The sequence below is a fragment of the Athalia rosae genome, chromosome 3, assembly GCF_917208135.1.
Source record: "Athalia rosae chromosome 3, iyAthRosa1.1, whole genome shotgun sequence".
Lineage (NCBI taxonomy): Eukaryota > Metazoa > Arthropoda > Insecta > Hymenoptera > Athaliidae > Athalia > Athalia rosae.
Window position 1 is genome coordinate 14440869 of NC_064028.1, and position 23482 is coordinate 14464350.

The 23482-nt window shown below is 38.3% G+C and overlaps 1 protein-coding gene and 1 long non-coding RNA gene across 10 annotated transcripts in view; one reads left to right on the forward strand and one right to left on the reverse strand.

The window, feature by feature from the left end:
* Positions 1-23482, reverse strand: part of LOC105691904 (GRAM domain-containing protein 2A-like) — a 30608-nt gene that overhangs the window by 4986 nt on the left and 2140 nt on the right. Inside the window, exons 1-4 of one of the 4 annotated variants that reach the window (XM_020855779.2) lie at positions 20809-21256; positions 20487-20724; positions 14979-15155; positions 1501-1665 (exon numbers count right to left, since the gene is read on the reverse strand). In XM_020855779.2, the coding sequence (XP_020711438.2) occupies positions 1501-1665; positions 14979-15155; positions 20487-20724; positions 20809-20815 (587 nt within the window). In that variant the 5' untranslated portion in view covers positions 20816-21256. Of the gene's footprint in view, positions 1-1500; positions 1666-13631; positions 14932-14978; positions 15156-16937; positions 17134-20486; positions 20725-20808; positions 21257-23482 lie in introns of those variants that run through there. The other 3 variants (XM_012410713.3, XM_048652631.1, XM_012410715.3) reach the window with 3 other exon arrangements.
* Positions 2003-21266, forward strand: LOC125500292. 6 transcript variants are annotated; one of them, XR_007277598.1, is made up of 5 exons: positions 2011-2095; positions 2174-2260; positions 20444-20733; positions 20795-21016; positions 21239-21266. It is a non-coding gene; the product is annotated as an uncharacterized LOC125500292 (long non-coding RNA). The 6 variants fall into 6 exon arrangements; XR_007277596.1 differs by having other exon boundaries at positions 2032-2064; positions 2143-2260; XR_007277597.1 differs by having other exon boundaries at positions 2033-2095; positions 2163-2260.

The window sequence follows — 23482 nt, forward strand, 5'->3', positions numbered from 1 at the left end:
TCTAATCTTATTGTTCAATTTACGACATCCGTGATGCGGTATAAGATTAGCTGAATTCATCCACGATAAACGTTTCCTTTTTTTCTTTCAACGCGTAATGCACTGAACAATAACAGCAAACGGATTTGTGAATCTATAGTAACATCTTTCTCATCTATTCTCAAAGTTTGTTAGAGCCATTCCAAATCATGTCGTCGATATTACTTCCTTAATTTCGATATCGATTTGCGGTAAAAGTATCGGTAGGAAAAGAGATAAGATTCATTGAAGAAGGAAACGCCGAGGGGAAGCCCAGGTCACATCAATTCAAATATTTATCATGACAATCAGATTTCTATTATTGTACACACGAGATGCATCGTCGGTTTATCTTGTGAGAATTAATTTTTCCACGAATATTAAAAACTTGACACTGCGTAGCCGCAAGCAAGAGCGGAGGGTTTGTTCGGCTACACGACCGGCGACGAAATGTTTTGACACCGTTAACAAGAAGTTTACTCAAACCACCGCCATTTTGTTTATCAACCCTGATACAAAAATGTTTATATTATACACGCTTTGATGAAAAACTAGATAACCGAGCCGCTGATTTGCACCGCACGTGACACCCATTTCTCCGTAAAAACCATTGTAAAAAACTATGTATAAAGTATACACTATGAAAATAAATAAAATTATACAAACAACAGATGAAGTAGAAAATTTATTATAATTTACTAAAGTTATCCATCACTTATACGCGTACATATATGTATCTTTTGCCTGCTCATCTGCCTTAAACTGACAATAAGCAGCTGGTACGCCTGCGTTGAGTCTTCGCTATCTCTATTTTTCGTGTGCTCTCATAGGTTTTTCCGACACCGATGAATGGCCGTACGGTTTTGTGATAAAATACATAATCGGCAGCGCATCAGGTGTTGCACATGAGTCATACACCGCAGTACCCAAGAGTTGTGAAAAAAAAGAAAAAAGATAAATGAATAAACCTGACGGATTAAACTAGAGAACACCTGTACAAAATCCCGTATGTCTGCGATAATATCGTAGCCGGTCACAATCTATTTAGGAGAAGCCTCGCCTCCTTATAGGCGTACGTCAGAAGTCTCGTGCGAAAAATTGATGCGGCCAATCTAAGATAAGGATATAAATAGTACTCCGATCGAGTGAAACGCTGTTACAATTTCTTTTCTATCCGCATCTTCCTTGACCTCTGTGCCCCAGAGTCCAACGTCTAACGAATCATCGATTCAATCGTTGGTAACACCTGCGGCGTTATAAGGTAACAATAAAAATTCTTTGTACGCGGTTATAATCTTGCACGGTATGTTATACGATGTAACGCTGCGATTAATTCGATCGCAATCGTCTCCAAGCGCAGTACCAGAGGCTGAGGTTATTGACGAAAAACGAAGAAAGAAAATAAGAAAGGAAGGAAGGTAGGAAGAAGGAAAGAAGGAAAGAAGGAAGGAAGGAAGGGATGAAAAATCACTCGGTCTTCACCTTTCGCTACATTTCAGTGCAGCGTGACTGGGACTCCTCGGAGGTGGAATTTGTTGACTGGATCCTGAAACGGCGAGTTGTCCTGTGGTCGGTTGTCCCGCCTGCAGGACGACGCTTTGGAGTGGTGTACTGGGTGCCGATCGCGCGCCTAAAGATCCAGCTGACCTGAAATCAAAAATTGAGAAACCAAAAACTTTATTATACTTTTGCAGCGATGTACTCGTCAAAATGAAGGGGGGTGTGTCTTTGAGGCTTTTCGTATTCCCACAGACCGTGAGAAGGAAAAAAAGTATACGCGTGCGCATGTGTACAAAAAAAAAAAAAAAAAAAAAAAAAAAAAAAAAAAAAAAACTATATTCGAACATACGCGATGTATTCGTTTGCTTTATTAAAACATGTTTCGTCGCATAACTGGTTTCTTAGTAATAATCATAATAATAAGTCAGATAAGGCTCTCTGAATTAACACCTAAAGCAGCGTGTAGATATATTCGATAAGGTAGAACAAATTTGAACAGTTATAACGCGCGCAGCTTCGTTCATGCCTGTGAACGTTAAACCAAGAGTAAGAAAGAGACGTACACGTGTCACTTCTGGTATTTTTTTAATCACAATTTTATTTTTTCATCTAGTTTTTTTTCAGTTTTTATTCACTTCACCTAGTTTTGTCGTAGTCAACGGGACGATCTACACGATGTCGAGTGTCGGAAACGAGAAGAGCGTAGTCCACGAAAAATGAGAGCGACGTCGCGTAAGGCACGGTACAATTTTCTAGATTCTTTTTCGGTGTGAATTTTCATATAACTACGTAATTAGTGTATTCGCATACCTTGTTCTCGTGACCGCGCCGTTCGACAGGCAAAGTTTAAATAACGCTTTCGTTTGTAATTCCATATTTCCGGTGGTATCGGTGAGCGAAAATAATCTCATGTTTGAATTATTTTTGTTTTTCATTTAATTTGATTCGATCAACGATCGATTATTGCGCGCACTCGTATAAAACGGATTATGAAATTATAATTAAACCCCAAAATCCGATCTTATAACCTCCGCCTTTTAACCGTGACCATCGCTCGCTTTGATCTTCGCCATTTATCTCTGAACGAGATCATGGCAAGATGCACCAAAAAACCAAAACCCATTTCGAGAGACCGAAAGATGTTCCAACCGATAACAAACCGAATTTCTATCACCAGGTCTTTCTCCGACCGAATCCAATGACTGACTGAAAAAAGTATGACGTCTAATCGTCCCCGAGTCCTTCGAAATAATAACGCAGGTACCTCGTACCCGTTATAAGTACCGACCATATGATCGTTAATTTTTCACAAGGGATTTAGCCGCCAAGTACAGGGTGTATTATTCAACTATTCATCATAGCTATTTGTTGGATATTCGTTGAATTACCATCTGCCCTAATTTTTGTTTTATTCATTCAATTTGTTTTTCTTTTATCAGTTTCAGTTTCGCCTGACCGGCTGATTTCAAAATTTAATTCAACCTAATAGAGCTGACGTGAATCGATTTTCAATTTTGACATTGTATCGGAGTAGACATCACCGCGTATACACCCGTAAGTTAGGGTCAAAGGTTAAGGTCACGATCGATGAAGACTGCAGCCACACGTATGTATACGTAGGTACGGATGTCGAGTGCAATAATAAATGCTTGCACCTGTCCGTTTGCTGGCGAGTTTGCTTCCTTTTTTTTCTTCTCTATTCTACGTCCATATCGCTATTCGATATCCAGAAGACACGTAGCGGTCAGGGTCTCATGAAACTTGAAATAAACCGTGTTACTTTAACTTCGTATCGGTAATTTTCCGTAAAGCGTCAGGTGTACACACATTTATTGTTAGCTACAAGTGTATGACATGTAATTGTATATGATAATTTTAAATCTACACATTTGTCAATACATCGAAGACCGTTCCGTGGACGAAAGGAGAATGAAAAGAATCACCTCTTCAAAATAACCAGAGGTTTGTCTTCGATATTTTCTAAAACTAGAGGGTTAAAATCGACGAAGCTCAAAAACTATCGGATCTTTGGATCTCTGCGATTTTTGGGCCCTTCGGTATCTCCGACGTCGTTTGAGTTCCTCGATGTGGGGTCGATTTCACAGCGCCGGTGTCTGCACCCCCAAAAAATTTTTCAAATCGTTCGGAGCTCCCGATTTCGTGCAACGCGAGGGGTTGACGCGCGTGTAACGCGGGTCGCGTAGAGTAAGGCGCCAACAGGGAATGCCAAATTACCGATTATCATTCAGCAGCTGTATTCCGATGGATTTTCACATCGGCTCAACGTATTCGTCGACTGGATTATACAGCGAATAAAACCGATCGAGATATCCTAATTTTCTTCGCGTGTAACCGATACGGATCGCATCGACGATACGCGTTTTGATTTGCTGTTGCGCGAGTTGAAAATCGACGTTGAAAATTTGACTTGCATTAATCCCAGTGGATACGATTTGATTTGCTGTATGAACAATCCGATCGATCGTGCGGCCCAATATCTTTTTCTCCGATCTTATTATTTTCATTTGTTCTTCTGAAATTCATCGACTCCTTCGTCCGTTTAAATGACCGTCTCATTTTTACTATCAGATCGAATATGATGAAACTGAATTTACTCAACGAGCGTATGTAAAATTTGAAAAAATAAAAATTTGAAATTCTAATAGGTTGACAAAAGTAGAAGCGATCGTGACGGATCACGAATAGGGTTACAACGATATCGTATGCATACAAGATATTTTTAAACTCGCTTGGGAGAAAAATAAAAATAAATGAATATAAATCGAAATCGGAATTTTCAACTATTTCTTTTCATCATTTCTCGTCATCGAGTCTGTATTATTAAAGTCTGATATCCGATATTATGCTTTTCGATCGGGTATAATGAGAGCAAAATCGAACAAAATAAAAAAGATGAGATATACGAGAAAAAAGTTGATTCTCGTCGTCCTTCCATACGTTTACAGGTATAAACAATCTTGTTTTTCATCAATATAGGTTTAATAATACCGTAAAAAAAGGCGATAATAATGATGATACCATAGATGATACCGAGAGAAAAACTTGTGTGCGTATAAAATATGTTTTATATTATTAAAACGTTGGATAGAAACGTGTACAAATACAATTAAAAATTGGAAAAGCAAGGACGATGAGAAAAACGATCGAAACGAATTGAAAAAAAACAACCGAAAACAAAAAAAAAACAAGACAGCTTGATACAATATAGGAACGTACGTAAGTACATCAATTGATATCGTATAACCGTTTGCGTTATTGCTGCACAGCGACAATTATTTGCGACTAGACTAACTCGTAATTTATTTAATAAAAACACGGGTCAGAGTTCGAACGCTATACAGTTATAGGTATGGGACTTACATAGTCCAAAGTTCGAACGAACGTTTGAGCTTGGCGAACTTGAACGTCGTTGACTGAATGAGCGATTGAAAATAAAACAAAAAAGAGATAAAGAAAAAATTATGATTACGCATTGTTGTTCGAGTCTCGCCGTCTATATCGGTAGATCGTTGCATCTCTAATAACACCGCGTTTAATTTATTGTAATTTGATTAAAAAAATAATGTTAACAATTGTGGCAACAGGGGGAGAAAAAAGTAGATGATAACTTAATACAGCTGTAGGGTTCAAGTCTCACTTCATGTTTTGAATAGAATGAAATGGAGACAGAGAAAATAATGAACCGTTGTCCGCGTGAAATTCTTTGGATAAATCGGAATTTTGATGCACAGTTAGGCACTACGAAGACAAGACGAGTAAGAGAGAAAACTGAAAAAAAGAAATTTAAGAAACTAAAATAATAGGTGCTCTTCTTCTCGTCATCCTCGTCATCACGTTCGTCGTCGAAAGTTGAGTAGGAATTCAAAGTCAAAGTGCACGACTCGATTCACTAAGGACGCTCCGAAGTCTCGTCACTTCTTTTACACAATTGAATTTTTATAATATGTATCTACAGACCTGTATACCATGAATATAGGCATAGCTATGCGTGTATCTTCAGATGAGAAACAGAAAAAAAAAAGAAAAGGAAAAATAAAATCCTTTCAAGTGAAAAAGAAAATCGATGCCGAAAAGGTACTTTGAAAACTGGGTCAACTGGAGTAGAACTTGCTATATAAGTATGTCTATACGACAATATGTACTATCTATATACACACACATTATATATACACGTAAATTTCACACCTATATATTTGGTAACCAACCTTTCGTCACATAATAAACTACGAAATTTAAATTGTATAATTGTACGGTGCGCGTTTAGATTCAGGGATTATATAAATTCGTCACGCGTGTAATTAACAATACGAAATGGAATAATTGAGAATGAAAATAAACGTAACGTATACGAAACAGGCACACGATAAACTCGAGATTGACAGATTATTGTGCTTTTACCTCCGTTTTTATGGAAAAAAAAAAAATTTACTGTAGACGAACTACAAGTACATGCATGCATCCTACGACGAACTGCAGGAGAAGTATCGCGTAACTCTATAGATTATATGTAACTGCCACAGAGAAGTGGTCATTATCATTTACTTCCTGCCTCTGCACACACTAACAATAAGCGAACATCGTCGTCGTCGTCGTCGTCGTCGTCGTCATCGTCATCATCACCACCGTCGTTTTCGTCATAGTCATTATTATTGTTGTTGTTGTTGTTGCTGTTGTTATTACGATCATTTGTGAAACATCGTCGCGTCTATCGAGGTATCCCGATATAAAGTACGTACCGTACACCTAATTGGCAAATGAATATTTAGACGACAGTCATTTGTGAAAGAAAAATTTTATATAACATAGGAGTATAATCTGCGCGACATCGATTATTAGGTAACTTCAATTCTACACGTATTACGCGTATGCGTGATATAAAGAGGAAACAAAAAGTGACGAGATGAAAATAAAAAGAAAGAAAAAAAGTGAAAGGGTCTGTGACGAAATAATTTCAGTGCGTGTCGACTGATATTCGCTGTTTGAAACGCATTCGCGGTTCTTTCCTCGCCATGTTATACTAGACACGTGTCTTTCAGAGAAATTTCATACGAATTATTTTCATTATTCTTGACCGATAATTACGATAAGAAGTTGCGCGATAAAAAAGAATGAGAAAAATTATGAAAATTTATTAGGAATTTAGCAACACGACGTAAGCGCGTATAAAGGAGGAATCATCGTCTTCGTCGTTGAATTTTTGCTTTTTTTACCAAGATATCTATAAAAATTTGCGAAGTTTGTACTTCGTACGGTATATGTATAAACGTTGTAGGTATAATTATCAACGTGTTCGATTTGCATATTATGTCGATAGGAATATATAACGTACGTACGAGCAGAACAGTTTCATATACTGTATGTATATTCCGCTTTCAGCACCGCCACGCTGAGAAAGAGGAAACTATACACATACATTCGATACATGGTACATCTATGTACTTTTGTACCTCTGTGTATGTACCGCGAAGGCGTCTCAATTCAGCGGTTATGAATTCGACATGAATCAAATACAAACGCGATACGATAATCGTTGGATTATCGAATACTGCGATTGTCTCCGAATCGTATTTGATTTTTTTTCTTACATTCTTTCCCCCCCCCCCCCCCCCCCCCGTCGATTTTGAGCCATTCTTTGATTTTTACGCTCCCTTCTCCCCGACGCAATCGTTCGAAATGAGACAATTCTGATACAATGGGGTGTACAGGTCGCTTCTTCCGCGAGTCCGCGGCATCGATCCATTTTCTAAAACATTCGGTGATGTTACTTACTAAGGTATGAAAAATACCTACTAGTGATTATCGATCGTTGTCGGATCAATGACGGAATAAATATATAACAGGCACCTGACAAGGATGAATTAGGCAAAAAATAAAAATAAAAATAAAATAAAAGAAAATAATAATAGAGAAAGAGATGATAAAGTTTGTTTGTCACCTGCGACGTCGTATAAATAATTGATCGACCGCTCGCACGTATATTTGCATGCACACAGGTATACGCACGTCTCTATACGCACACACGTTGTCTGTAGATGTGCAGAACAGTTGACAAATGTCATTCACCGTATCTGATTCGATTCAATTTGACCAATCACCTTTAATTCCGAGGGAGGCACGCTTGTGGGTCAATTTGTGGTACACACGTATGCTGCACATATACGATCGGTTATACGTTATACGTAACGTCACCTCGTACCGCGACTATCCGTCCGACTAAACGTGTGTGTATACTCAACATACATGAAATAAATGAAAAGTTATCAGAAACGTACTCTAGATAAAATAATAACAATAACAATAATAATAATGGCGTACAATCACGCTAGGAACGTACGTGTACGTACGTATAGTGCGTGCGTCTAGGCTCACACACGTATATATTTATACGTATAGATATAGATAGTGGCGGATCAACGGCACGACGTGTCTGAAAACGTAAATACATCATCATCGTCGTTATAAGGTACGTGAGCCGTTGACGAAGAGTAAAATTATTCCGCTAAAAAGTTAGTCACGAAGAAACGTTACCTCGTACTTGCCAATTCTTATCTCTCTTCCCGGGACTATGGTTGCATGAAATTTGGTCGTTTTGTAACCTTGAGAACGGTCAAGCGCCCTCGTGGTTCGTCCTCTCATCTTCTGAGAACTGTATGACGAATCGCGAGTAACCACCCCCGGGGACATGCCCCAATTTTCTTTAGGCTGCCGGGTATTTTTTGAGATCGCAGGATGAAAAGTGAATAAATTAATAAGAATTACCTCTTGGATCTTCGAATTTTCGATTCATCTCGAGCGTTCAGCCCTTGAACGAAACATAGCATAATGGCTTCTCTCGGCGGGGAGGTCACCTCCCCCATGCAATCCGAGTATTGAAAATCTTCTTTCTCTTGAATTGTTATAGTCTCGGGTTTTAGAACAACGTCCGAACGCACCGTCGTCGTAGTTTTCGTTAGGGTCGTCGTAGTGGTCACTTTATCTCTCGCGTGTATTAATTTTCTTAAGAATAATTTTGCACGTGTACCAATGAACAAATTAACTTCATTGTCGGACGGTGTTGATGATCTGCTCTTGTTGTTTGCCAGTTCAATTCGATTTCATCGGTTATACAGCGTCGATTATACACTCGAGCAACAATCACGACGTACACGCTGTTCGGTTTACATTTCTAAATCTGCACTTCCACTCGAATCGCGTAGACAGAACTAGCCGCCAAAATACCTTGAAACTTATACTCGTCAGTTTTTAGTCAGTTTAATCTGACTAACGAGAAAATTCAGTCGCAATTACTGCACGTATAAAATATATATCCACGTGATCTGATTTTCTGGCTATGACGTTATTTTCGTCCCACATAATCAGCAGCTGTTGGAACAATTTATCGCCACAAAGTCGTCAACTTTTCCATCTTTTTTTCTCCCATCTACACACTTTTCGTGGATGAAGTACACTGTTTTTTTTTTTTATCTTTTATTCCCTGATACCGTCCTTATGGGTTTTTCATATACCACGTTACCACGTTACGAGCTAATTATAAAATTAATCTAATCAGCAGTTCTAAATTTTATTCAAAAATACAATATGAAAATTTACTTAGGTACTCGGTCTCCGACCCAACGGACTTTCGAACAAATTTCACAGGAATATACGCACTTTATACTTATGCACAATCTACGCAATTATGTACTTTGAAAACTTTGATTTTCTAAGGCACGACCTGGACCGCTCATTTATCTATTTGTATGTACTTTGGATTTCTCTCGTTGATTTATTTTTTTGATCAGCACTCTCTTCCACCGCTCGACGTGCGGACGAACGGAATACGACTATTGTTCTAAGGCAATAATAATTTACCCGTAAGCAAAAATCCAATCAATCGTTCACGTTGTTTCGCCGAAGCATCGAATATACCGCAGACGCGATCTTCGAGGGGTTAGTCGAGTGGGAATGAAAATGAAAAATGGCAAAATGCCGACAGAATTAGCTTCTGAATTCCGACAGTACGAGCGAACGATGCGAGTCTCGCGAGATGCCCTTTTTTCCGCACTTTGGAGGCCGTTCGAGAAGAACAAGACGATGACGACGAACCGCGGCGTGCACTTCTCGGCTGTCCCCACGTTTAAATAGCGACAATTTAACGATCTTCATTTACGCGTCCAGCGAGACAATGAACGGAGGCATGGCGAACGTCTTGCTTCCTCTTTTCTCCTCTTTTGTTTTGAAAAAAATAAATAAATAAATAAGGCCGACGCGCTTAAACCTCACCGCGAACGGATCAGATCGGCGTGCCTGGCCCGTGTCCGTCTCATACTGGCGACTGCCACTGGTCTGACTCTTCCTACATTCAGATATCCCAAGCGAACCAAACCGACTCCCAACTCCGCTCGATACTCGTTCGCTTGCCTTGCTTGCCTCACATATTCCATTCGCCGTAACTCCGGACTCGATTCTCCAACCCCCCCCCTCATCTTCCCCATCTCTTCGACCCTCGCTCCCGCCAGGTTTACGTCCTCAACTTTTCTTTTTTCCTTCGGGATCTTCCCCCCCCCCCCCCTCCGGCCCTTATCGTCTTCGTCTCCGTCATTTTTCTGTTTCCCATTATTTTCCGTCTCCTCCAACATCAATTTCCTCTCCGTTTGATCACACTCGCAAAATGGCGACCCAAGAGGGGGTGGGAAAAAGGGAAAAAATATGATTTCACGAGTGCCGGTGCATCGGTGCACTCTTTTCAAATTTGTATCGAGTTGATCGACCTTTTGCAGATAACATTATATCGGAATCGGTGTACAAGAGCCGAGTTATCATCGCTAGCTCGATTACAGCAGAGAATAAAAAAGGTGAATAGACGGATGAGTAAATAAACAAATTTGAAGAAAAAGAATTCAGCCAACAATAAGATAGTCGCTATATGAGATGAGGTTATCGCACACAGCGCGGAGCAGCATTCGTCAGCGTTCCGCGATGACTATAAATGATGCGAGTCGGTATACGTTAGCATAGGTATACCGAGAGCGCGATACAAAGATGAATGAAGAAGAATCTTGAAGATGAAAATTTAAAGGAGGAGAAGGAAAAAAAAGAGACTTCCATACGTTGAGTCACTTCGCCACGATCTCAAGTTTAACTATCGAGTTCCTGCGGAATATGTGGACAATTCGTATCCACGCAGCTTTGTCTCGTCCCGCGAATAATAACGCGAGCGAAATTAATTCACCTTCAAAATTCATCCGTGTACCGCGTCGAGAATCCGGTAGCCCCATCGAGAAACGTTCCTCCACGATATCGTTATAGTTATAACGATAAAATTCAAAGTAGCTACATTCAAACGGTATTGATAAAATAACCGTTATCATTTCGCTATTCGGTATACGAGACACACGAATGGTCGAAGAATTCCGAGTCCGCGTCGGGAAGAACCTGCCTTCCCGCACATTCATTTCTTCATTTCTCCGATGCGCTTCTCTTTTTTTCCCTTTTGTTTTCGATCGATCGACTATCCGGGCCCGTTGATGATCCCTCGCGCTACACGGGCTACCAATATGGAACGATCTATTTTTTTTGAGTCTCTTTTTTCAGTCAAGTCCAATTCAGGCTAGGTGAAGCTAGACCGTGTTTGGTATACCCGTACAAGAGATATAATGCGATACTAGGATTAATCAATCTGACAGATAACGAGACTCAGAAGAAGCCAATTTTGTCGTACGGAAGGGATTTGCGTCAGAACAAAATTGGCTTTCGATTTGATTTTCTTCCTTATTCCGTTCCTTCTATATACCTTTAACATTCTTTGATCTATTTCTAGATCTCGTATACACACGGATATAAAGTCACCATAATTTATCGAAAGCTCATAACCAGACTTTGAAGAATTCGGTTTCTTCTCTCAATGTTTTCCTCGATTATATTTTTCGCTTTTCAGGGATACACCCTCGCACAAAATCACGCCCATTTTCACAAATTTCCATCTCCCGATTCGTCGTGGGCCACGTTATCGCGATTACGCAACACGTTCCGATCCGGTACTCAAATATTTGATGATCTTTGAAAATCCTCTGCTCGCCTGCGCAACGCCCCAGTTAACCACGTTCCCTTTCTCATTTGTCTCGCGGTATTTGTTTTGTTTTGTTTTTTTGTTCTTTTTTATTTTTTCGCTACTCTTGTTGATTATTTTTTTTTTTCCCCCTTTTTTCGTCTATCATTGGGAACGCGTGCTTCCTGCGAGTATATTTCTATACTTCTTATGTACGAGACGCCCGGTATATTTAGCCTGACGTGAGTCCCGCAAACCCATGTACGTACATACACCGTACGTCGTCTCCGACAGAACACGAGAAGCTGGAGTTTGTCGGAAGGGATATACGTACAACGGTAGTAGTAGTGCTCCGGAGAATTGAGGTTAATAGATTTGAATGGGCGTTTGAAAATTAGAGCCGGTTAGCACGGATCGAGTATAACCCTTTCCCCCTTCTTCCAACCCCTCTCGTGCCCCCAGTATTTATAGAAGTAGCAACGCCCGCTACTGCGTCCATACGATTATGATTTCGGGGACTGCAATATTCCGAACATTTTTTTTTCTTTTGCGTTTCGATTTTCAATTTCGATTCGGAGCGATTTTTCCGATTCTCTAGTTAGCCGGCGGATCCGACGGCGGATTACGCAAGGTTTGCAAAAAATGATGAGAGTCAGCGCGAGAGAATGTCGAATTATCGCCGATCGGTTCGTCGCAGAAAATGCGTGTACGTGCGATATGAAAATTCAAAAGTAGATTAACCCCATTTTTATCTGCTCTGTACCGTACAAGGCTGGAGGCCTTCGCTGGTGTGTGAAGCCGTACGACGACGAAAAAAATCGTCGTTTCACCTTATTCGTTTGAAAAAAAAAGTAAAAGAGAGGGAATAAATAAATAAAACACAATGCAGATGACCCAGTTTGGCAATCGATGAGATTTTCATACGACCTGGGTGTGTACGTGATCGACATCACGGGTCATTGCCCATTACGAATAGCTATTTATTTTTTGACTTTGTTTTTTCCTAAGCACATTTTCTCTTCCGAAAACTGTTTTTTTGAAAACACGTCGGAGCCGGCCAGTTGTCAATTGGGTTGCCCAAACTCCGCGAGAATCTCCAAGTCCGTCCCAGCGAAAGGGTGACTATTTTATTTTCATTGTTTCTCGCATTTGTAGCAAAATAAAAGGAACAGCAAGATAAGATATTGAAGACTGCGTAATTTTTTAACAACGTTGTGAAATGAGATAAATATTTTATTTTTCAACACCGCATACAATCAACGTAACGATCTTTCGGTATCTTCGAAAAGAAAACCGAAAGAAACGAAATTTTATCACAGGATGTTCAACCGAGGAATGAACCGGTCAAATCGAAGCCACGATGACGACGATTTGGAGTTTTTTTGTGTTGCAAATTTAATTATTCATCTTTCTTCGTTTTTTGTTCGAGAACAATCCGCGATACGGTAGGTTCGATTCCGGGTCGGATAAGGAAGAGAAACGAAAATCGAGGGGTTGGGGAGGCACGAATTTGTCGACGACAAATCCATTAATAACGATAATCGATCGGTTGTTAATTCTGTATCGCAATCGATCGAACGATAAAATCAAGTGCACTGAATATTGTGGTGCAATCTTCGGGTCACGCGAGAGATATGATTTCGCGATACTGATAATTCGGCGATTACGACACCGTTCAATGACGTGTAATTATATTCGGGTCGATTGATTTTCTCGATTAATTTTAAGGCAATTAGCATCACGTTCGTCGCCGTTTCGATAAATAACACGTTATTTAATTTTATTATCATATCTCAGCCAAAACAAAAACAAATTATTTTTCATGTTACAGACGCTATCTGTACACCTTCGCAGCCGTACGTATATAATTTTCCAATTATCTACTACGCTTCTTATCTTAACGGACATAATTATTTCGTTATTTCTGTGCGGGGGAAAAAGCTCGATAAGAGTTCGAAATTCGTTTATAAAAATGTACGTGGTCCCTCAGAAGATGAAAAAATCTTTTCAGAATATTATAAGACTCGCAACAGATCGAGATAATAAAAGAAACGAAAAAACTCACCATGATGAGCGTGGTTTGCGGAAAAAGCGCGGTGAAAAAGCTTGCAAAGAAAGTCGACGTAGCGCATCTTCGGGATAAATGGCACCAACGCCCTCAAATCTAAGCCAGTCCGTCATTTTGTGCCGACTTCTTTTTTTGTCCTTCAATTTATGGTTATCCTTATCCTTGTTTTCACTTTTATGCTCATCCTCATCTCTTCCGAATAATATTTCTTGCTGAATTTTTGACTTATCCTTCTTATCACCACCGTGTATAATTTTCTTTTTCCAATTAACCAACTTCTCATAAAATACCATACGTCCAACGCGCACCAGCTGTGTTTTTGATCAGCGAAATCGGATTTGGAATGGAAAAATTAATTCAAAGAAAAAAAAAAAAGAAAGAGAACCCCACATTTAATTCACCGCACAGAACGACGATCCGCACCGCATAGACGCGCTGCACAGGTTATAACGGACATTTGTTTATGTGGTCAAATGATAAAAGTCAAAAAACTATCGCTTGAAATTAGCCGCACTTATTAACATTTCGTAATATCAAAAAAATATCGAAAACAAAACATTGTATTTCATTCAGCGACGATAATGACCCGCTGTGCACGCTTCGCGATAAAAAATTGAGGCGCATGTTGCGTGCGTTCGTAAGAAGAAGAGAGAAAATTGATAGAAAATCGTATCTTTTACGAATGAAAAAAATGTAGAAAATGTAAAAAAAAAGTAAAATCCGCGAGCGCGCACCGCGTAGGATCAAATCTCGCCACAATAAACACCGACTGTCTACTAATATAAACTTCGATTAAAATTGCTGCGAATTCTCGTTATCAAGGTAATAACGATACGAACCGCGGAGGAGGATTCCTATACGCCATTACAAATTAGTATTGGTATGTGTAATTGTTATCTTACAGTTCAGTTGTTTTTGACATTAAACGCATATACGATTGTATAGAAATACATGCAACATCCGCGGCCGTGGGCGTTATCTTTACGTGTATTAACGTCTAAAAATAATGTAACACATGTTTAAATGGCGCATATGCAGAAACGCTGACACAAAGGTATACATATAATATACACGCGTACGCGGATGTTACGCGCACGAATATCGAGGACCAAAAATCAAAGGGGTGTGTTAGAATTGATAATTATAAAAGAAGAACAAAAGAATTTAATTCGGTTAATCGAAAATGGATAAACGGACACGCGTCTTTCTGTGAGTTTTTTTTTTGTTTTTTTCCAATCCACAGCTATGGACAACCACTTTACGTAAATAGGTCAATTTTTATCTGTTTTTGGATTCCGATAACGAGTCAAGTTTGATTCGAGATTGAATTATAAGAAAGCTCACCCATTGAGAGGTGACGATGATTCCATGGGGTTTGAGGGCCCGGATATGTGGACTTTTGGTAATCCGATTCCGTCAACTTGTCCGTGACTATATGCATGATGATGATGATGTTGCGTTGCCAAAGAATCATCGCTATCACTACTAGGCAAATGCTCCGACCCCACTCCTCCACGAGGCCTATAAAATTCAAAGAACAATATTACTATTAATTTTCTAGTTTTTTCACAAGGTTTTTTTCTTTTTTATCATTCGTTGTCCGGTCAATTGGGAATGAAAGAAAACAAAAGAGAATGAAATCAATTAACGAGAAAAAAGAGACTGAGAGAGAGACGAAAAGGTAAGAAAAATAATTTACGAGCTATAAGTATAACATAGACAACGATTTTTCGAACTTTCATAACACATCATCATGCTAATTACGTAATATGCAACGAGTAACTGTTTAACATGTACAAATATTGATTAGACGACACTTTTTTCTCCATTGTTTATCCTTCGAATTATTAGACATAGAATGTTCAGTTTGAGACAAACTTTCCGGAAAAAATAATCGCGTTTTTAGCGTCAACGAATTGGACACTTCGCTAATAAAGGAATGGAAAAAAACCATTTTTGAAAAAACTACAAATTCAATTTCAAATTTTATTTGCCCAAAAAAAAGTGTCGAAATGACGAAAATCAAAGAGCGCGCTCGATTCTACCAGCTGTTATTCGCGAAATTGTGAAATCTGATCACATTTTTCACTTGGAATAAAATCTGTACGGGGGCTTTTCTCAATATATTCAGAACAAGATGAAACAGAATCCATGACCACGAAAACACGTCTTGAAAATTCCAGTTCCATCGTCAAATTTCGATCATTCGTTCCCGAGATATGGTGAAAAACGTGATCGCAGGTCACGTAGCTCGTAACTCGAGATGTCAAAATTTTAGCGCGCCGCACTCGAGCGCCATCGATCTTGTTCGTATTCCTACCACTGCGCAGCGCATCGCCTTACTGGTTTTCTCGCAACGAAAAGCAGTTGTGAAATTCATGAACCGAATGCACTCAGCAAGTAGTCGGTAGTGAGCTCCGGCTCACTCGTGAAAAGATGAATCTGCGTCACTTTCTCCGATACCTTATTTTGACACGTGCGTCGGCCATCTTAACATCGCCGGCACGTGCTGGAATTTAAAATAAATCACAGCTTTTCAACAGACGGTGAGGTGTGAAATTCCTATCCTGATTTCTTTTATCTCTCCTATTGTGAGCAGGTGTCAGACGAGATGTCATCACCTGATAAAGATCTTGTTCACACCTCATAAATCGGCCCTTCAATTACCCGGCTCGGCAGCATTCCTTTTGCAGTGATTTTTCTGCGAAATTCTATGTAACCGTATGATAAAGTGAATCTATAATACCTCGGTAGTTGAATGGTCCGGTGTACACTGAGCGAGTTCAATTCTGTCCCATTTGCCCATGCTGAAGCATGAGCGTTTGGAACAGAATCAGAGGCACCGAGTGTACGGAAAAAAAAAATTCACATGGATTTTTTTTCCGTGCATTGCGTTACTAAAAATTATGAAAGGCTAACCGACAATTGGAAATTTTTGTCATCGAAATATCTCATTTCTTCCGCTCCATAAAGTGAGAAATTAGCGATAACTTGATCAATAACCCATATATTACACTGAAAAAATCAATCGAATTTTACAACATTTGAAAATTATGTGCATACATGGTATAAGTATACATGGGATGCGTCATGCAATTTTATATTTAAGGTATATAAATTAATTAATGAATTTGCATCTCTACCGCAAGCACGTTTACACATACATATATACCGATTACATACATCATACATTTACGTATAGGGTGTTGAATGAACGAAGATTAATTGAAGAAAAAAAAAAAATATCATGAAAAAAATAATGTATAAATAAATAGGCAAGCGAAGGTCTGTAGTATCCTATACCTTCTAAATGCGTCCTTGCCCGAGGGTAAATCCGAACGCCAATTGGTAGACATCTTTTTTTTTCTTTTGTTAAATTAATTAAATTCTTATTTGTTCTTTTTTTAATTAATTTTTTTCGTTTCGATGATCGTGGTTCGCCGTCATATCGTGAGATTTCTATACGTTGTTTTATTTCCCATAAATTCGGTAGCAGAGAAGCATTTTTTTTTTTCTTTTCTTTCGCTTTCTGTACACCGGTAACATTTATAATTGCAGATTGTCCGATCTCACTCGTTAGGGAGGGGGGAAGAAAATACTGGATAAAATAAAATCAAATAGTTGAGCTGAGTTTAAATGAGAAAAAAAATGTACGTACGTACAATTCATATTTTTTTTCCTTAAACACCACCACGTATTTTTTCCAAAATCGAATCGCTTCTCCTAATTTCAGTTACCCCCACGTGACGGCGGTACTATCTGGTAAGTAACCCCTACAAGGTCGTAACAGGATTGCAAAAATTACGTAATAAAAGAAGGGATCAATCTTTCCAACAAATTTCAAATAGATATACTGGGTTCAAAAAAATAACACGCAGAAAGAAAAGGATGTACGTTATACCTAAAATTATAGAACAAACGAATATTCGTCTCTGCTTAAGTTCAAGTACACTTTGTGATTTTCAAAAAAATAAAACAAAAAAAAATTCATAAAGAATTATCGAACAGTTTTGCCACCCTTGCAGTTATACACATGTATTATACAATTGATATACATATATATGTATGTATATACATCACAAATTGGGGAATGATTTTCTGAAGCGTAAGCACCGATAATTCAATTTTACTCAAGTTACATTCGCGTCTAAATTTATCCAACGTGAAAGAAAAACAATAAAAGAATCCAGAAATAGGGAGGAAAGAAAGAAGTGAAATAAAATTATGTCATTCGGTCTATCGAAATGGATAATTTCAAAGGAATTTCGGAACGAACTACCGCTACATTTTTTATATAACACGTATAATTATACGCATTATAAAATTGCAGCAATGAAATTATAGGGATTTGAAAAAAAATCACTTGTCTGCAATCAAGCGCAAGCAAGCCAAAGAGAATCTATGGCAATATCAACGATATCATCACTTCTAATGAGGAAAGAAATGTATAAACATTGTTTTTGTTCTATGAAAAAATCATTTAAAAAATAAAGGAGATTGAGAAAAGAAATTTAATCAAATTGCACCTGTGGCGAGTAGTGTCGTAGCTTGCCGTCCAGTAAAGTGGCGCCACTGTCCTGAGCTTTTTTGGTGATAAGGATATAAATAATTATTAAATAAATCCAAAATAGGTCGTCGTTATTATCGATATTATTATGGGCATTGTTAATATAACCGGAAGATGTAATCTGATTTGACAATTTTCCTACTGTATTTTCGATTATTATTTTATCGTTACTATTTTATTATTCAATAACTTTTTTTATATTAATTTTTTAGATTCTAACAATACACGTTCACTTTATATTGGCACATGTTATTGAGAATAATACAAGCGAATGATGCTAGGAATGATAATTGAAAACGCGCGCGAATTAGTGAGCTTTCATTATTTTATTCTGCTTCTAGGGAGTATAATCAGTTATTTTATTATTAGATTAAATGGTTTCGGGGAAAACAATTTGTTTCCTTTTTCTCTTTTTTTAATGAGTTTCATTCCATTAACGACTAAGATTTCAGAACCACATAATAAAAAGAAAGAAAAGCCTTTCGCGAACCGGGTAATGTAATTTTTTAGAGTAATTAATCCTCAATCCTACATCCGTATTCTTTGGAAATGATTAATTACAATTGAGAATTGCGTACGTGATCAATTAAACCATGAAATAATGCTTGTAAAATTAATGCAGTCAAACTATTTATTTGGAGGGGGTGGGAGGGCTGATGGGGTAGGCGTATATTATGATTAATAAGCGATGAAATGTTTGTTAATTGATGTTTTTTTTTCGTCTTTTAGTGATGTACTTTTATAGATTGGGGCCTTCTTACTCTCATTCTTAACACTGTAATCGTATTAAATTAAAAATTCATTCGAAGGCAAAACTATGAACAGGAATATATACAATTCCGATGTGACAGTATAGTAATTATGTTATCTGACTAATTATTATTGAAAAATCAATACATATAATAACGAAGAAATATTATACAGTGAATGTTAAACTTATTTGTATTCCGAAGGTTTTTTTGTTCTATTTTGTAAATTTTCTTTTCTCGAACACGGTCGTTACCGGATTATTTATAAATAATACGTAAGTTACAGATTTGTTCTTATATTTTTTTGATTTCCAATTTTTTCATTAGCAAATATTCTCGAATACGATATATGATATCGTACCACGTTGACGTTTATGACTGAAGACATTATTGACATTAAAAATTACGTTAGTAACGAAAATGATGATTATGGTGATGATAATGTTGACGATGATGATAATGGTGAAGATGATGATGGTGATGACCAGAAATTTTCGGTGAATCAAACTTAAACGATCTTAATATACGGCAATGCGGTAAATTGAAAACGTGCAGCGAACCTGCACCCATGTACTTTCTGATTCACATCACATCACAACTTCACATTTCACATAATATTGTGGAGAGAAAAGAAACATGTACAGACAGACCTATACTCAGCACAAATACAATCTTACTTTGAAAAGCTCATCCGCAGGTGCGTCTGCGCAACTAAGGCCACCTATTGACCGAGTGCTGTATACAGCTTGTATAGATATATGAAACAAAAACCTAACTATACGTATTAACGGGCGGATATCGATAAATTGTTTATAATTTTTCAATCAAAAATTTGATAAAAATGAAACATTACTTCCTCAGATAATGTAAAAACATCTATTCTCTAATTCACCGTTGAAAAGAATTTCATGAACACGTCTTTGAATAATTTTTAACATCGGATGAATTCATTCCACCCCTATTTAGGGGTGGGAAAAAGCTTCGCTGGTAACTTACCGACTTACCGACCGAGCTTTTCCACTCGGAGGTATCAGACCGTCACTTTTTTCGCGCTCTAATTTCTTCAATTAAAATTATTCCTTCAACTCACGTTGGAAAATAACGCTGTGTAACGTTCATCATTTTACCTTATGGAGAAAAAATAAACTAATTGATCCCGTAGCGCGTCGTTGTTGTAACTGGCATTTATATACCATGATGCATCATTTCCAAGAGTTTTAATCACGGGTTATTAAGATGTCTGACCCACTACGCAATCGTGTCAATTTTACAAAGAATTCATATCGTAGAATCCTCCCACGGTTAACGATGGAAGGGATCAACCATCGCGCAAAGCACGTGCAAAGATGGTAGGAAAAATAATGCACCGTGTAAAAACGATAAAATAAAAACTAATCAAATTCCCGTTCGCCGAACTAGCGAGTAGAACGTCCGTTAAACCAACCCTGCAAAAATCATTCGCGGTATGTAAATGTTCAGCGTTTCATCTACAGGAAATTTGAGGAACGAAATATCACGGAAAATTCTTCAACTTACTGGGGTATGGAGACCACGGGACATCCGAGCTGCAGGAGACTTCGAGCTAAGAATTCGGGAGCGTGTTCGGATATCGAAGGTGCGGATTTTCTGGTGGGCCTGGCGGGTCGGCTGGTATTTTCCTCAACATCCGTACCGGAGCTGGTGTTCGGTACTTTCAATGTCGAAGCTGGATAATCCGTTGTCTTCTTCAGCCGCAATGATCCTCCACGTTTCAACTGCGTGCCAATCTCACCCTCTGAAAATTGTACGGCGAAAAAGAATATTCGGGCCTTTAATCGTGGAGATAAAAATCTTCTTTTTTCTAGCGCTGAATTTACACCTTCCATTTTTTCGGAGCACGCTGAAGACGCCACTAAAAACACGTGTTTCGAACTCTGCTTACTCTCGCGGACTGTGTCGGAGGCGTGAAACGTTAATTTTCAGTCTTCAAATTATACATCGCAACTGAAATGCACCGCAGGTATACACGCGAGTGTACGTTTACATTCAAATGACAACATGCGAGGCCGGTTTATCACGCACGTTTGGTATGTGTGTATGCACCATATTAATTTATATTAATTGATACAGCAGACGATGGATAATTAACTCAATTACACGCGTGCATGTACGCGCGATGTTTGCTTTGTAAATTACTCATTTATACAAAAATTAGCGGGGTCTTATTCAATTATTTCCATCTTTTCTTGCCCCCTTTTTTCGAATATTACACGGAAAGTAATTTCAGCTGAGTGCGGTGTACTTTACAGGTAATCACACGGCTCAACATATGGTGAGGAAAAAAGAGAGAAGAACAAATTTTCAGGTGTAGTGTACAGCTTATAAAAATGCGCGTTTACAATAAAATGATAGAAAATGATTATCTGAATGTGATTACGACCCGATTTTCTCTTATCATATTATCATATACCTCTTATTTGGAATACTCTCAAAGCCATTGATACGCTAGAATGACGATCGAATCCTGTGGAGTCAAATTTACTTTACACGAAAATTGAACGTGTATCTTTTATCGATAACGATGTAATCAGCAGCGACGAATATATTTTAAAGAATAAAAAAAAAAAAAAAAAAAAAAAAAGGTATAGAGACAGAGTAAAGAGAAAAAAAACTGGTAGTTTGTTGTAATTATATTGCGATGAAGCTCGATAAGTAGGGTCACGAAACCGGCGACAAGAGTACGATAGGTTACATGTATAGTTTAGTAGCTTCTTTCCTACTGAATGCGGACTTTAAAACTACGGTGGATACGAGTAGGCACGTTATACTTATATATATATTTTTCCACTAGGTGAGTATAATGTCGCAAAAACGTCTCCGGAACTTTTGGCATTCCGCCGCGCACCTAATACCATGAAAATATAGCGTATGTGTACAAACTACCTTGCGAGAAACGTACGTTGCAAGCCTACAGCGTGTTCAGTTTACCCGGAAATGAAGAGTTCGCGCTAAAATTCCGAGTCATATTAATTTTTTGGAATTTCCATCAACCACCCTCTACCGCCTGTGCATATGTGAGCGTACACATCTGTAATGACCCCGAAATTTCACCGAGAAATATCGTTTCGGAGCGTCCTGATTCTTTTGCCTTCTAAATTCGTGAGAAAAAAAGTTTCATCATCCGCCTGATCATCTTTCGCAGATATCTCGATGTATAAGCTGCACGTGTGCCAATGCAGGTAGACCGCTGGTACCCAACTAACTGTTCCCTGTATATAGGTATGTATACACAAGACCGAGAAGAATAAGAAGAATCAATAGAATTGCGGTGACCTTTCTCAAGGATGGCATTGAAACTTGCAACACTATACGTTTTATATGAAAAATTTATAATTGAGTGGTTCTACTCTCCGGGATATCTATTTTTCATTATTTGTTATTTCGTTTCTTTTTTTTTTTTCCCCCTCATCCCTTCGACGACCGCAGCGATAATTCTAATATTTATTATCTTACGAGGGAATATACAGATACAGGCATAGCCGAATTGCGGAGCCCCTGGGTTATTCGATTATTGTTATCATTGTTATCGGGTCATAGATATTTAGGCGGGCTTTCAGGACTCGGAGGGGTCGTAAATGCGTAAGTACGATGCACGAGAATTTAGGGCTTGCCTCTATCAACGCCCAATATTATTAATAACCTTTCAAATAATTATGGTACGTTTACACGGCTGTACGTGTATACCTGAGATACACGTATACCCGCATACGTCGTATACACACGATACGCACGCGATTTTGTTAAGAGTGAACGTTAAAAATAGACGCAAATCGATAGGATGTGCCAAAACGTTCATCTCAAAGCCTATACACCGGCTGGTAATATCCGGACGTGGGTCGAGCGGGAAAAGAGTAGACGAAATAAGAGAAATAAAAAGTTGCGAAAAATAAGAGCAAAAACATTTTGACGTGTGCAGAGAAAAAAAAGGAGGATGGAAAGCTACTTCTTCGCGCTGAAATACCAGAGGGCGATACTTCCAAGCATAAATGAATAAATTGAAGATAAGTAAACGAATAAATATAATATAGCCGCAAACGATTTCTGGCGATCCATAAGAAAAATTTATAATACAATCGGCGCTCCATTCGTTTCGGAATCGGTGTATTTACTTCGTTCTTATTTTTCTCAATTGATTCGCACATGCTACAAGACGCGATAATTGCTCGCAGCGTCTGTTTTCTTTTCCTCTCAAGTTCAAATATCATTAACGAATAATTATACAAAAGGCTTCGAGACGAATCGCCGGAATGACGCAGAATTTTATCAAACACTTGCTATAGAAATATAAAAGTAACGAAAGAGAAAAATATATATCGAACCTAATTATCATCGTAGATATATCGAACGCTATCGTCAACAGAGATAATTCGGAGCAAATTAGTCAAGTGTAGAGACGCGTGTACGCACTTGAGTCTTAATTTCGGCAGATTGTAAAGACCGAATATTAAAACAAGACGACAGCATAGAAGCACATGAACGAAAATTACATTCAA